Source organism: Mesoplodon bidens (genome assembly GCF_964165515.1).
Source record: "Mesoplodon bidens genome assembly, chromosome: 10".
Lineage (NCBI taxonomy): Eukaryota > Metazoa > Chordata > Mammalia > Artiodactyla > Ziphiidae > Mesoplodon > Mesoplodon bidens.
This window is the reverse complement of record NC_138172.1, coordinates 4,259,187-4,274,466: the sequence shown is the minus strand read 5'-3', so window position 1 is coordinate 4,274,466 and position 15,280 is coordinate 4,259,187. Positions and strand designations below refer to the sequence as shown.

The 15,280-nt window shown below is 43.4% G+C and overlaps 1 protein-coding gene across 1 annotated transcript in view; it reads right to left on the bottom strand.

The window, feature by feature from the left end:
- LOC308623783 (uncharacterized protein C3orf20) overlaps positions 1–13,837 on the bottom strand; it is a gene marked incomplete at both ends in the record, with an annotated part of 31,267 nt that extends 17,430 nt beyond the window's left edge. Inside the window, 3 exons of the mRNA XM_081246472.1 lie at positions 8,112–8,231; positions 12,461–12,598; positions 13,363–13,837. Coding sequence (XP_081102598.1) covers positions 8,112–8,231; positions 12,461–12,598; positions 13,363–13,837 — 733 coding nt within the window. The remainder of the gene's footprint in view (positions 1–8,111; positions 8,232–12,460; positions 12,599–13,362) is intronic.
- Between the last annotated feature and the right edge of the window lie 1,443 nt (positions 13,838–15,280).

The window sequence follows — 15,280 nt, the reverse complement described above, 5'->3', positions numbered from 1 at the left end:
ATGTCAGGGACCTCAGCAACTGGGAGCCTTGGATTTATCCTGCATCTTCCAGAGACCTCCTGGGCTCTCAGCAGAGAGGCCTCATCCTCTCTCATGCAAACCCCTGCTCTGTCTTTCTCCTGCCTCAGTTTATTCCTGGCATTAATGCCGCTGTGCTGTGCATCTCATGCTGGTTCTCATCCACTCGAGCTGTGTGTTTATGACCCCCACGTCGCTGTGCGTGCAACCTGGCCCACTGCTTCTCACTGTTGACAAGTTGACTTTATATGTTGTTCTTGTGTCCAGCATCTTGGTGAATCCAATTAGTTGTTATTTGTCTATTGATTCTTGGTTGGTTGTTCCATGCTGATGATTAAATCATCTGCAAATAATGGATGTTTTTATAATTTCCTTTCACATCCTTGTATCTCTTTGCTATGGACATTTGTGTTTCTCCCCAAAGTTTATACACTGGAGCCCTAACCCACAATGCAATGGTATTTGGAGGTGGGCCTTTTAGAGGTAAGCAGGTTTAGATGGGGTCATGAGGGTGGAGCCCCCTGAGGAGATTGGGGCCCCTGTGAGAAGAAGAGACCAGCGATCTCTCTCTGTGCGCACACACCAAGGAAGGCCAAGCCCAGGAAGAGGGCCCTCACCAAGAACCCAACCATGTTGGCACCCTGACCTTGGACTTCCAGGCTCCAGAGGATGAGAAATAAATGTTTGTTGTTTAAGCCATACACTCTGTGGTATTTTGTAAGAGCAGCCTGAACTGACTATGACACTGTTATTTCTATTTCTTTCCACATAGCGTTCAGGATTTCTAATACAGTGCTGTTGACTGTAGGATCCTTATCTTGTTCCTAACTTTATGGAGAACGCATTACAGTGTCTCCACTAAGAAAAATGTTTGCTGCAGGGTTAAAAATAATTTTTTGAGGTAAAATACACATAAAAGTTGCCATCTTAGGCATTTTTAAGTGTACAGCTCAGTGGTATTAAATATATTCACATTGTTGTGCAGCCATTTCCACCATCCATCCTCATAACTCTCTTCACCTTGTAAAACTGAAACTGTCCCCGTTAAACACTAACTCTCCATTGCCCTCCCCACAGCCCCTGGCAACCACCCCTCTACTTTGTGTCTACCATTTTGATTTCTCTGAGTACCCCATATAAGCGGAATCATGCAATATTTGTGTTTTTGTGACTGGTTCATTTCACTCAGCTCAATGTCCTCAAGGTTCATCCATGTTGTAGCATATTGCAGAATTTCCTTCCTTTTTAAGGCTGAATGATATTCCATCATATGTACAGACCACAACTTTGATTATCCATCACCTGTCAGTGGGCCCTGGGGTTGCTGCCACATTTCAGCTATTGTGAATAATGCTACTATGAACACGGGTGTACAGGTGTTTTTTGTAGACCCAGCTTTCAATTATGTTGGGTATGTACCTAGAAGTGGAATTACTGGACTATATAATTCTATTTTTAATTTTTGAGGCCCCACTATACTACTATCCCATAGCAGCTGTACCCTTTTACATTCTCAACAAGAGTAAACAAGGATTTCAATGCTTCCACATCCTCACCAACACTTGCTGTTTTCTGGCTTTTTTTTTTTTTTTTTTTTTTTTTCTTTCCCGGTACGCGGGCCTCTCACTGTTGTGGCCTCTCCCATTGCAGAGCACAGGCTCCGGACGCACAGGCTCAGCGGCCATGGCTCACGGGCCCAGCAGCTCCGCGGCATGTGGGATCTTCCCAGACCGGGGCACGAACCCGTGACCCCTGCATCGGCAGGCGGACTCTCAACCACTGCGCCACCAGGGAAGCCCTATTTTCTGGCTTTTTGATAGGAGCTCTCCTACTGGGTGTGAGGTGGTATCTTGTTGTAGTTTTGATTTGCATTTCCCTAATGATTAGTAATGTTGAACATCTTTTCATGTGCTTATTGGACATTTGTATGCCTTCTTTGGAAAAATGACTATTCAGGTCCTTGGTTCAATTTTGAATGAGGTTCTTTTAGATATTCTCTATATATTCTGGATATTAATCCCTTATCGGATCTATAATTTTCAAATATTTTCTCCCATTCTATGTGCTGACTTTTTACTCTGTGAATAGTGTCTTTTGACGCACAAAGTTTTTAAAATTTTCATGAAGTCTGATTTGTCTATTTTTGCTTTTGTTACATGTGCCTTTGGTGCCATATCTATGAAATCAGTGCCAAGTCCAATATCATGAGGCTTTTGTCCTATGTTTTCTTCTAAGAGTTTTATTTTTTTAGGCCTTACATTTAGGTCCTTGATCCATTTTGAGTTAATTTTTTAATATGGCGTTATGGAATGGTCCAACTTCATTCTTTTGCATGTGGATACCCAGTTTTCCCAGCACCATTTGCTGAAAAGACTGCTCTTTCCCCATTAAATGGTCTTGGCACCCTCATTAAAAATCATTTGACCATATATGTGAGGGTTTACTTCTGGGATTTCTACTCTATTCCATTGGTCTATATGTCTATCATTATGCCAATACCACACTGTTCTGATGACTGTAGTTTTATAGTAAGCTTTGAAATCATGAAGTGTGAGTCCTCCAGTTTTGTTCTTTTTCAAGATTGTTTTGGCTATTCAGGGATCCTTTGAGATTCCATATGAATTTTAGGATGGGTTGTTCTATTTCTGGAAAAATGTCATCGGGTAATAGGAATTGCACTAAATCTTAGATCACTTTGGGTAGCACTGACATATTAAGTCTCCCAATCCGTGAATGTGGAATGTGTTTTCATGTATTTATGTCTTTAGTTTCTTTCAGCAAGGCTTTATAGTTTTCATGGTATAGGTCTTTTGCCTCTTTGGTTAAGTTAATTCCTAAGTGCTGCATGTTATTCTTTTTAGTGCTATTGTAAATGGAATTGTTTTTATAATTTCCTTTTCAGATTGTTCATTGCTAGTGTATAGAAATGCAACACTTTTGCATTTTGACTGTATCCTGCTCCTTTGATAACTTCATTAATTAATTCTGAAAGTTTTTTTTTTGGTAGAAGCTTTAGGATTTTCTACATACAAGATCATATCATTTGTGAACAGAGATCATTTTACCTCTTATTTTCCAATTTAGATGCTCTTTATTTATTTTTCCTGCCAAATTGCTCTGGTTAGAACTTCTAGTACTATGTTGAATACAAGTGGTGAGAGCAGACATCCTTGCCTTGTTCCTGATCTTAGAGGAAAAGCTATCAATCTTTGACTATTGAATATGTTTTCTGTACATATGACTTTTATTATGTGGAGGTAGTCTCCTTCTGTTCCTAGCTTGCTGAGTATTTGTTTGTTTGTTTGTTTTTGTTTTTTGCGGTACGCGGGTCTCTCACCGTTGTGGCCTCTCCCGTTGCGGAGCACAGGCTCCGGACGCACAGGCTCAGCAGCCATGGCTCACGGGCCCAGCCGCTCCGCGGCATGTGGGATCTTCCCGGACCAGGGCACGAACCTGTGTCCCCTGCATCGGCAGGCGGACTCTCAACCACTGCGCCACCAGGGAAGCCCGCTGTTTTCATTTTCATTTGTCTCTAGTATTTTCTAGTTTTCCTTGTAATTTCTTCTTTGATCCATTGATTAAGTGTGTGTTATTTAATTTCCACAATTTTGTAAACGTTCCAGTTTTCCTTCTGTTACTGATTTCTAACTTCATCCCATTGTGGTAAGATAAGATACTTTGAATGAAATCTATTTCTTTTAATCTACTGAGACTTAATTTGTGGCCTAATATATGACCTATCCTAGAAATGTCCCATGTACACTTGAAAAGAATGTGTACTGTTTTTGTTGTTTTGTTTGTGTTCTGCATGTGTCTGTTAGATCTAGTTGATTTATTGTGTTGTTTTTTATTTTCTTACTTCTGTCTGTTACTCTATCCATTATTGTGAGTGGGTTATTGATGTCTCCCACTATTACTGCAGAACTATTTTTCTTCAACTGGTCAGGTTTTGCTTCATATATCTTGACGGCCTGTCATTAGGTACATAAATGTTTATAACTGTTGTATCTTCTTACTGTATTGAAATTTTATTATTATAGAATGTCCTTCTTTGTCTCTTGTAATCTTTTTAAATTTAAAGTCTATTCTATCTGATATTAGTATAGTCACCCCTGCTCTCCTTTGGTTACTATTTGCATGGAGTATCTTTTTCCATATTTTCACATTCAAACCCACTTGTGTCTCTGGATCTCAAGTGAGTCTCTTATAGTGTATAGTTGGATCATGAGTTTCTATTCATTCTCCCAATCTCTGTCTTTTGATTAGAAAATTTAACCAATTTACATTTAAAGGAATTACTGATAAGGAGGGACTTGCTTCTGTTACTGTGCTTTTTATTTTCTATATGCCTTATTAGAGCTTTTTGTTCTTCATATCCTGCATTACTGTCTTCATTTGTTTTAATTTTTTGTAGTGAAATTTTAAAATTTCTCATTTCCTTTTCTGTATATTGTAGTTATTTTCTTTGTGGTTACCATGGGGATTACATTTAACATACTAAGGTTATAACACTCTAATTTGAATTTTACCAGCTTAACTTCAATAACGTACAAAAACTCTCCTCCTTTACAGCATCACCCCCATCACTGTCCATTGTTAATGTCCTAAAAATTGCATCTTTTTATATTGTATGTCGCAAAACGTAAATAAACAATTCTTTTAAATGCATTAATCTTTCAAATTATGTAGAAACTAAGATTTGGAGCTACAAACCAAAGTTAACAGTAATACTGGCTTTTACACTAATCTTTTTCTTTAAATATATTAGTCTCTTAAATCATGTAGAAAAACAAAAAGTGCAGTTACAAATTGCCGTTACAATAATACTAGCTTTTATTATTTCTCTATGTATTACCTTTATTGAGGTCTTTTTTTCTCCATATAGCTTTGTGGTTCTGTGTAGTGTCCTTTCATTTCACCTTGCAGGACTCCCTTGAGCACTTCCTGCAGCACAGATATAGTTGTCATGAACTGCCTCAGGTTTTGTATGTCTTAATGTCTTGCTCAGTTTTGAAGCACAGTCTTCCTGAATTCAGGATTGATTCTTAGCTGACAGGTTTTTTCTTTAAGCATTTTGAATATATTTGCCCTGTACCTTGTATCCTCCAAATTCTGATGAGAAACCTGCTAATGATCTTATTGAAATTCATTGTATGTGAGCATTCACTTCTCTCTTACTGCTTTCAAGATTCTCTTTTTGTCTTTGTGTTTTGAAAGTTTGATGATTAATGTGTCTTGGTGTGGGTTTCTCTGAGTTCATCTTTCTGGGAGTCTGCTGAGCTTCTCTGACATTTATATTCATGTCTTACATCAAATTTGGGAAAATTTCAGCCATTATTTCTTTAAATATTCTCTCTGCCTCTTTTGATCTCTCTTCCTCTTCTGGGACTCCCACATGCATATGCCACTTGATGGTGTCCCACAGTTCCCTTAGGCTCTGTTCATTTTTCTTCAATCTTTTTTCTTTCTGTTCTTCAGACTCAATAATTTCCATTGTCCTGTCTTCGAGCTGATTCTTTCTTCTGCCTGCTTAAATCTGTGGTGGCAATGTTTTGTGCTTATTTATGTTATTTTCACAGTTTCCCCCATGGCAAGTCTTAGGTGGTATGAGGATATGATGACATAAAATTGTGGAGGTGATCATCCATGGCTGAATTTCCAGAAGCATCTATTCAGGTCCTGCCTGCTTCTGAGCCTCTGCTGCCTACTCAGCTGGAGCCACATGCTCTCCCTTGATATATGCAGGCTCATCTTCACCTTGGACTCAAAAATAAAATGTGTCTTCAGGCCAGGGGCATTGCTTAGACTCCAACTGAGCCCTGAAGGCCTCAGAATGGAGTCTTTCTCACTGTCAGCCAAGCCTTGAGGTTTCTGGTTGGTGCTTCGGTACCATGTCTGGTATCTGTCACCTTCAGTGGTTCCTGGTCCCTTTCCTGACTCCTCCAGCCATGAGACCAGAGACTTGACCCTGAGGCCCACCTACCTGCTGGCTGACCTCCTGGAACATCTGCTGGCCTGAGCATCCATTTCTGGCCTGCCCCTAGTTGCTTTGGGTCCCCAAATGTGACAACCAGGAACCACTGTTGACAGATTTCTCTCAATTCTCTGCCTGTAAAGTTGGGCTATGCTCCAGAAATAGCTGTTGTCTGTTCAGGGAGTAGGTCCAACTCCTGGAGCCTGTCTGCTCCAAGTCTGCATGACCCTAGAACTGCAAAGGGGGCCAGCTGGCAAGGTGTGACAGTACGTGTACATGGAACAGATAGCAGAGGTCCCAAACCCAAAGTGACTTAAAACCACAACGACTCTACAATATGTTCTTTAAGCTAGGGTACTCTGGAGTGAAAGTGGGTATAATTAATAGTTACACCAGGACAACAGCATAAACTGGGACTTTCCTGGGCAAGCTAGGACACACGGTTACTTATAAACTATTAGGGAAGGTTAACCACCCATCCTAGCACGCATGTGTGAGAATAATTTCTAAACAATATCAGGAACCTATAAGAAATGCAGCAGCGTTGAACATCCTAGTGAGAATGATGCAACATCATGGGGTAATCACATCCTCGGGTGGCAGAGGAAAACAGCCACATAGACAAAGAGATCAATAGACATATGTAACTTTTGTTTTGGAACAACCTTACCCAAGGCATCACCCCTGAGGTCATTAGGAAGAAAAAAATCATGAAATCACTGGGTGTACTGAGGATACTTTGTTTCCCCTCAAAGTGACTGCACTGATTTAGGGCCAGCTCAGAAGGAAATATGATAAACCAGGAGCATATAAAGAGGGATGCTGGAAGTGATGCTCACAGTGACAGAAAATGTGTCATGAGAGGTAAAGGAACAGGGGAAACAAGAGTCTGAGGATGTCACCTCCATCAGGGAAGGTGTTCCTTGTCTTAGAATCCACACGTGTACCCACAGCATTCAGAACAGTGACTGGGGCTTCCCTGGTGGCGCAGTGGTTGAGAGTCCGCCTGCCGATGCAGAGGACATGGGTTCATGCCTCGGTCTGGGAAGATCCCACATGCCGCGGAGCGGCTGGGCCCGTGAGCCATGGCCACTGAGCCTGCGCGTCTGGAGCCTGTGCTCCGCAACGGGAAAGGCCACAACAGAGAGAGGCCCGCGTACCAAAAAAAAAAAAAGAACAGTGACTGACAACTAGCAATTGTTCAATAAACATTTGTTCACTGACTGAAAGGCTACAGGATCAACTTGATATGGAGAGTGAGGCCTGGAAGAAGGCAAATCTCGTAGCAATCCGAGGCGGGCTCAGGAATAAAATCCAAGCTTCTCAACTTCTAGCCTTACCTCCAGTGTCTGTGGGAATCACCGGACAGTCTTTGAGCATACCAAACTTCCGTGGATCCTCCCACCACCACTTTGCGAATACAGGCCCTCCTCTACCCCAACACTCTACCACCACAGCCTGGGGGACCCTGGAAGTTCCACGAGAGAAAGTTCCTTCTCTACCCTCTCCAGCCCCAACTCATCTCTCCTCCAAGCTCTGGCTGCACAGTCACTGCTACCCTGTTTGGTCTCACCTGCCACCAGTTCTTTCCTTTAAGCCTTTCCTCTGCTCTGTGTTTTCTGCAATAGAATAGGAATGGCCTCTATGTCTGTTTTCTGCCCACATAAACTGACCCAGTTGGGGATACACGGTTAGGCTTGGTATCCAAATACGTCCGTTCAGGTACTGGTTCCCTCACTTGCTGGGTGAGTATGGGTAACACAGGTCTCTCTCTGAGAAGAGGGGGTGAGTATGGGATAACATAGGAGGTGGAAGATGTGGGTTTGCTAGGGGTGTTGCCCCAGGTGAGAGGAACCACATTAACAGAAATGGAGCGCTTGTAAACATTCAAAGGATGAGACTGCAAACTGGAGTGACTGGGTTGAGATATGTCACCTTTTATGGGACAGAATCTGTCAATAGCTGCTGGGTCTCCAGCCAGGGCAGCTATATATCCTTCCTATCAGAAAACCAAATCAAATCATCTCATCAACCTACACAGGAAATCTTCTATCCCCCTCCCCATCCCACCCCCACCACCAAAGATAGGTCAAAATGTCTTGCTGGGAATCACTGTTACCTGTTTTCTTCTTGACTTCCCTTCCGGTTGAGAGGGAAAAGCTCAGACAGCCAGTAGGGGACTCGTAGACAAGCTGGTAAGGTGAGTTCACTCCCATGGCTGGGATGTTTGTGGAGGAATCTGGAGTGGAACAGATGGGATTCTGCTTTCAATTTTTTTATTTTAATTTTTTAATCAAAAGTATAATAATGAAGTTTTTGTCCTAGTTGTATGGTAGACCAGATATTCTAAAGTGCCCTGTTGTTACAAAACAACCAATTTCTGGAAGAAAAAGATTTTTTAATGCTGGAGAAGGCTCAGAGTAATTAAGAGAAATCTTTAAAGTTCTCTTCTACGGTGTCCTCCCTTCCCCGCCCTCAATATCTCTCAAGAATGAGGCGGGTGGTGGTGGGATGAATTGGGAAATTGTGATTGACATATTTACACTAATATGTATAAAATAGATAACTAATAAGAACCTGCTGTATAAAAAATAAATTAATTAGGGCTTCCCTGGTGGCGCAGTGGTTGAGAGTCCGCCTGCCGATGCAGGGGACACGGGTTCGTGCCCCGGTCCGGGAAGATCCCACATGCCGTGGAGCGGCTGGGCCCGTGAGCCATGGCCGCTGAGCCTGCGCGTCCGGAGCCTGTGCTCCGCAATGCGAGAGGCCACAACAGTGAGAGGCCCGCGTACCAAAAAAAAATAATAATAATAAATAAATAAATAAATAAATAAATTAATTAATTAATTAAATAAAATTCAAGAATGAAATGACACCAGAGCAGGGAGCAAGGAAGAGAAAGCAACCACAGATGACGTTACTCTAAGGATAAATGCAGATATAACTGCTGCACTAAGTGAAGAGAATAAACACTGGGCAAGCTAGAAGGAAATTTAGAGTTATCTGTTTCCCCTTATCCAAGCCACAGAAATCAGAGGTTTCTTCAACAATAGGTTAGTCTCTTGCAGAATCACGTTGTCTTGTGTAAAATCACTTGATACCTGACCACTTAAGAATTAAAATTTAGCACCCCTTTACTTGTGGAAAATCTTGATCATTCTTCTATAAACCTCATCAAATCATTTGCTTATTCTCCCCCCAAATACAGTCATTTCACTAGTTGGGCATGAAACTGTTAGGAAATGTTAAGCAATTCATCACGGCTCATTCAGATTCATAAAGAAAATGGCAAACCTGACCTCCTAAGTAGACAAAAACTATACCCAGAGACTGCACCCTGCATGATGCAAGCTCATAAACAATCACCTTCACTGGTGAAGTTAGGACCACATGAAAAGAACTAATAATAGCCAATGCTGGGAAAGATGGAATAAAACCAGTCAACCCTGCTGGTGTAGAGAAAATGCATCAAGAAAGCAATATTTAGCAAGAACTATATACATGTTGAGACCCTCTGCCCAATAATCTCTCTGCTGGGAGATTAATCTTAATAACCAACACAACAGTGATAAGAAGTAATGTGCATGAAGCTGTGTATTACAATGTATATTATACTAATAACAAGAAACCTGGAAACCTAAGCATTGAGTTAATTATGGAACATGAACATTAGAAGGACTCTACACTCACTCAGAATGACAATTGTTAAAGGTATATAGCCATGTTGGAAAAGACTGTATCTGTTAAGTAAAGGAAACTGAAAACTAGAAAAATTGCAGTATTCTTAGGAAAAAAACAAACAAACACACACACACACCCCAGAGGGAGGAAACACAAAGGGAACTACAAAAGTGAAAAATAGTTATCACATAAAAATGGCAAGATTATCTGTTTTCTTTTTTGTTGTTTTATTTAACAATATTGCCATCAACTAAAAATCAAGGAACAGTCCAGTTTTCTTTCCAGACAAGCCAGGACTAGTAGGTATTGGACAGGAGAAAAGACAGGAAGTAATTTTATTACTGAGGAAATACTACCTTAGCAATGGAATACCACTCCAGACTCAGTAACAACTTGGGTCTACCTCAGCAGTTAGATGGTTCAGAAAAGCAAAATTCATGCAAAACAGATCAAGAAGAGTTTGAATCTTCTTTTTAAAGCCCTGGGAAACCTATCTAATTCAAGTCCTTCTAGGGTGAATGCTTTTCCAAAAGAAACGGATCGCTCCTTCATTTATATTTTGTTATCTAGATTTTCTTTTCAAACTCTTGGCTTGTTTAAAGAGAGGAACATCAGGAATAGATGTGCCAAGAAGTAAGAGAGATTTCCTGAGGAGTGTGATGGAGGAGAGGCTTGCTCAGCACTCTGCTGATGCAGCCGGACAAACACATCACCGAGAGGCTCTCTGCAAAGTCTCCTCCACTAGGTTAACCACAAGCCACGAGAGATGCAGGAAGCCACTGCATCACAGGTGAAAGCCTATGACCTTCCAAGATGCTTAAACACCGTGTGAGGTGGAGGGCTACCGGGGACGACGACATCCTTTTCAAGGTGAGGGAACACAGTGTTCAGGTAGGAGAGCGCCGCTCGCAGGTTTGAGGGTGGGTGGTTGGGCTGGGGCTACCAGGACCCCTCCCATGGACTCGCCTACCCACACAACAGACCATCAGGCAGCTGCCCCCCAAATGAGGTGGAGCTCCGAGCCCTATATGGAGTGCAGGGCGCAGAACTCCATGTCTGCTGACAACCAAATAGAGCATAATCAGAGGACCTGTGTTATCAGAGCACAGCTGATCCTGAACACAATGGGCAGAGTACCTTCCCTTAAAACAGAGACCCCCCCCACCCACTTCATGGTAAATAGTGGGAGGATGCTTGATTGGGACTTTATGTTAGAAAAGGAAACCAAAGTTTATCAAGATAACCTTCTCTATCTTGTATTTAACAAAAATCCATTGATATCGTAAGCATATACTAATTCTTATAAGAAATAAAAATGACTGTTTTTTTCAGGTGGTGTGATTTTCCTTTTCTCCTGAATGGCTATATGACAGCAATAAAACATGAGTCCCTTCATGTCTGCCTTTTGCAAAAATATCCAAATTTTTACTGTTAACCCTTTGATAACCAAGTCGCCCTTTCTCCACAGGATAGTCACCCTAGATGACTCTCCTGTCCTCAGCAGTTAACTAGTTTTGCTCCACCGTGTTGCTAATGAGTGGCTTCGTGTGGGCACCCAGAAGCTCTCCAACATCATTTTCATTGACTTCACGAAATCCCACATTTTTTTCCCCCGAGCACTGCAATTTTACTATACAATTTATTTCCCCTGTGTATATGTACATTATCATCAGGTGTTTAACCTCTGACCACCAAGGGAAGCCTGACACACATTCAGAGGACAGGGAGAGACACTAAAAAGGATGGATTTTATAGGTTAGGGCAAATGGTTATGGGATATAAATTTTTTATGCTTCGCATGAAGCCTCCTAACAGTGAGGACTTTCAGGCATTCAAAATGAATACCTGTATATCCACCAAGCTTAAGAGATACAACAGTACAGATATGACTGAATTGCTGTCTTCCAGATCCCAGATGTTCCCCTTTCTGGGATCACTTCCTCTAACTCTGCATCTGTTATTCCCATTCAGCTTTTGTACTTATACTTTGTATAATGTACCCATAAGCAATGTTATAATTTTGTTATTTTAAACTTTAAATAGTATTATACCAAATGTATCCTTCTATAGTTTATTTTTTTTTGCTCAACACTATTTTTTTAGTTTATCTCTGTTGATACGTGTGCTTCAGTGCTTGATTCATTTTCACTTCTCATTATTTCCATCATCTAAATAGACTATAATTTATTTTTCTCCTGTTGATGGACATTTAGGTCGTTTCCATTTTTTTCCATCCCAAACAATTCTACAGTAAACATTCTGGTATGACTTCTTGCACGTGTGTGTGAGTTTGTCTAGGGCAGTGCAACTCTCAAGTGTGGTCTGTGGACTGGTATGAATCCACACCAGACCATGACCAGCTGAGTACAAAAACTGAGAATAAACATTTACAAGACTATGTAACAATCTGATGTTGCTTAACAATTTGATGTTGCTGTGATGTTATCATGTTTTTAAGAGGGGTGATCCACACACAAGAGACTGCAAATTTTACAAAGTGGTCCTTTCACTTCAGAGTTTGAGAATCACAGCTCTAGGGAACGACCCAGCAGAGAAACTGCTGGGTTGTAAGATGCTAGAGCATCTCCCACCTTGCAGACACCACCAATTCCACAGGAATTGCACCGATATACATATTCACCTGCAGTGTTCGAGAATACCTGTTGCTTCACATCCACCTCAACTCTTGGAAATGTCAAATGTTTAAGCTGGGGACTTGACCTTTCCACTGCACTCTTGTTGGTATTGTTTGACCTTTCGCCTAAGAGCTGAAGCTCAGGTACCCACCTTTCCCCATCCGTCCGACACGGCAACCACTTCTCCCGATGGTGCTGATGAGGTAGTCGAGAGCCATCTCCTTGGCACCGAGGTGGAGGAGCTGGCTGGCCTCCACGAAGCGCCTTGTAATGTCCAGGGGGTTGGCACCTAGTAAAGGAATCATCAAAGGCGACTACTCATTTTCCTCCAGCATGGGGCTAATGCTTCTATAAAAGGACCTCCATAAACAGCCCAGGAAGTAAGGGGGAGTGATCTATTCCTAAGGTGAGCAAGTATGAGGGGGCTCCTAATGAGAGGGCCTCGAGCTCCCAAGACCTGTCGGGTGGCACTTTGCTCTCTGCCCCCTTGCCCTTCTCTCTTCCCACCCACAGGCCTGGGGACTGACGCTATTGGTATTTAAAATAACACAGAATCCAGAAGGCTCCATCACTGAGGAAACTCTGGGTCCCTGATCTTGGGATGACACCCTCACTGTGGACAGACCCCGGTTCTCACGACTCTCCTGGTTCTGGCTCTGCTTGGCTCTGTCTTGCTACCCACCAACTGGCCCTCCCGACTTACCCCCTCCTCCTGGGTGCTGCCTCTCTCTACCTCGGCATCATTTCCACAAACTCCCCCTTTCAATACCTCACATTGTTCTCATGGCCAGCCTCTCAATCTGGGCTCAGCAAAGCTGGAGGGATGGGAGGACAAAACGGAGAACGGAGAGGGGTGAAAGGATGATTCTTGGGGGTGGTCTCAGGAAGGAGCTGAGTTGCAAAGCGGACCCTTGGCTGTCACCTTTTCACGGTGCATTCTCACAGACCTGTCTGGGGTGGGTGCAGTGGACGCATACACACATGCCCAGGCCAGACCCTTCCAGGCCCAGAAAAATGAGCCAGGATCCAGTGAGCCAGAGTTCGCTGACTTACTGGACACGGACTCCAGCATGGCCTTCATCTTCAGGGTGAGGAGCTCGGCCAGCAGGTGGATAGCCTGTCTCTGGAACCTGTGCAGGGTCTCCTGGCTGGATGGCCCCCGGTGGCCGTTGGTGGGAGAGTGCATGGAGAATTTGGCCGGCCCAGTGGAAGTGGGCAGCATCGGCAGTGGTAGCACTGGCGGGGGTGGCTTCTTCTGGACAGGGGCCTGCACAGGGGCTGGTTCCATAAGCACCATGGGCGGGGCTCCAATGCTGATCTCCAGGCCCAGGATCTCAGACGGGGTAGGGATCATGGGGTCAGTGATCAGCTCCTCCCAGGTGAACTCAAAGATGTTTCTGATGCCCTTGGGTACAGAAATGCCTGCGCTCTGGCAGACGATGAGCAGCCTGGAGATGCGGGCCAGCAGCTTGGGGGCCGTGGCGGTGTATTGCTGGTATAGTTCTCGGTTAGTCTTGATGTCATTCATGGTCCTAGAGCACGCATACTGCTAGGTAATACTGTCCATCTCAGACAAGAAGGACCTTCAGCTGTGAGGAGGCAGACACCCTGAGAGCTGAATTAGAGCCAAAGTTCTCACCTAAGGTGAGGCCTTGGGGACAGATGGAATGGAAGTGCTGAAATGGCCCTTACAGGTCATTGAGCCAGGGCATCCTATGCGGGAGGATAAATAATTGGTCACTCTCTCCCACAAAGGGATGCCCCCCCCGTCACCCCACTTCCCTTCCCGGGGACGTGTCAGAGACCACGTTAGTGAATCACTTTGGGAGGGGCCTGGGGATGAGCAGGTTCCCCAAATGGACCCCGGGCGGGAGCAAGGGAAAGGATGGGGAAGGGAAAAATGTTCCATCGCACCTTTTGTAGTCAGAGATCTGAGGGTGGAAGATCTGCTTGTGGTCTCTCAATAAAAACCTGCAAAAACAAAAAGATGTTTCATTGGTTCCCTCTGGGGGAAGATGATGTGGATGGAAGCTCCTGGTTGTGATGCAAGGATGGGCCTGGATTCAACATGTACATCCAAGGGCAGATGGGAAAGGAGGAGGAGGAGGAATTTTTTTAATCCAATGACTAATATCGTTTACCACATGTCCTCAAATCTGGAACTTCTGACAACTCCTGCTACCGCAGCCTTCTAGTCATCAGTTCTACCACCTTCCATCCTGACAACCACTCCCCATGACGTCCATGGCCCTCTTCTCCTGCCAGACAATCCTCATTCTTTCACTCTTCAAACTGTGTCCTCTGGAGCCACCCCAAATTTGCCATTCCAGAACTGCGCCCTTGGTGCACACCCTCAGAATTTACAGTGCAGCTGCCCTGGTGTGAAAAGGATATTATCTTTCCGGTTTCACTGATGAGGAATCGAAGGCTTATAGAGACAGAGCTCTTGGTCAGGAGTTGCCTGCCTGCAGACTCTCGGCATAGAGACCTTTCCAAAGACAACACGACTTCCTCACGGGCTTCCAACTGAACTGCCCATCCATCAGCAAAAAAATCTTCTAGGAACAAGAGTCCCACAGAGCAACCCCTTCAGACATTCTGCTGGTTTGCAGATAAACTGGCTTTCTACATCTATTTGCTGACTCCCTGGCATCTCTATTCCTCAGCTTTGGAGACTCAGAAAAATAGGTTCGTTTTTGAAATGATAAGTCTACAGAACAAACAGACCACTCAGAATCTTGGTCATCTGGGCAACCAGCCAGAGGGATCTGACCCTGACCATGCAGGGCAAATCTGTTTTAAAGCCAGGATTCAAGTGAAGAGAAGACCGAATACAATCCTTGAAATGTTAACTGGTTTGAGGAACCCCACCCCACCCCCTACCAGTTCCTTTCTTGTGAGGTTAATTTTGAAGATATGCCTTACAAACAGATAAAAGCTGGTTTTTAAAACAGCTTTATTGAGATGTAAT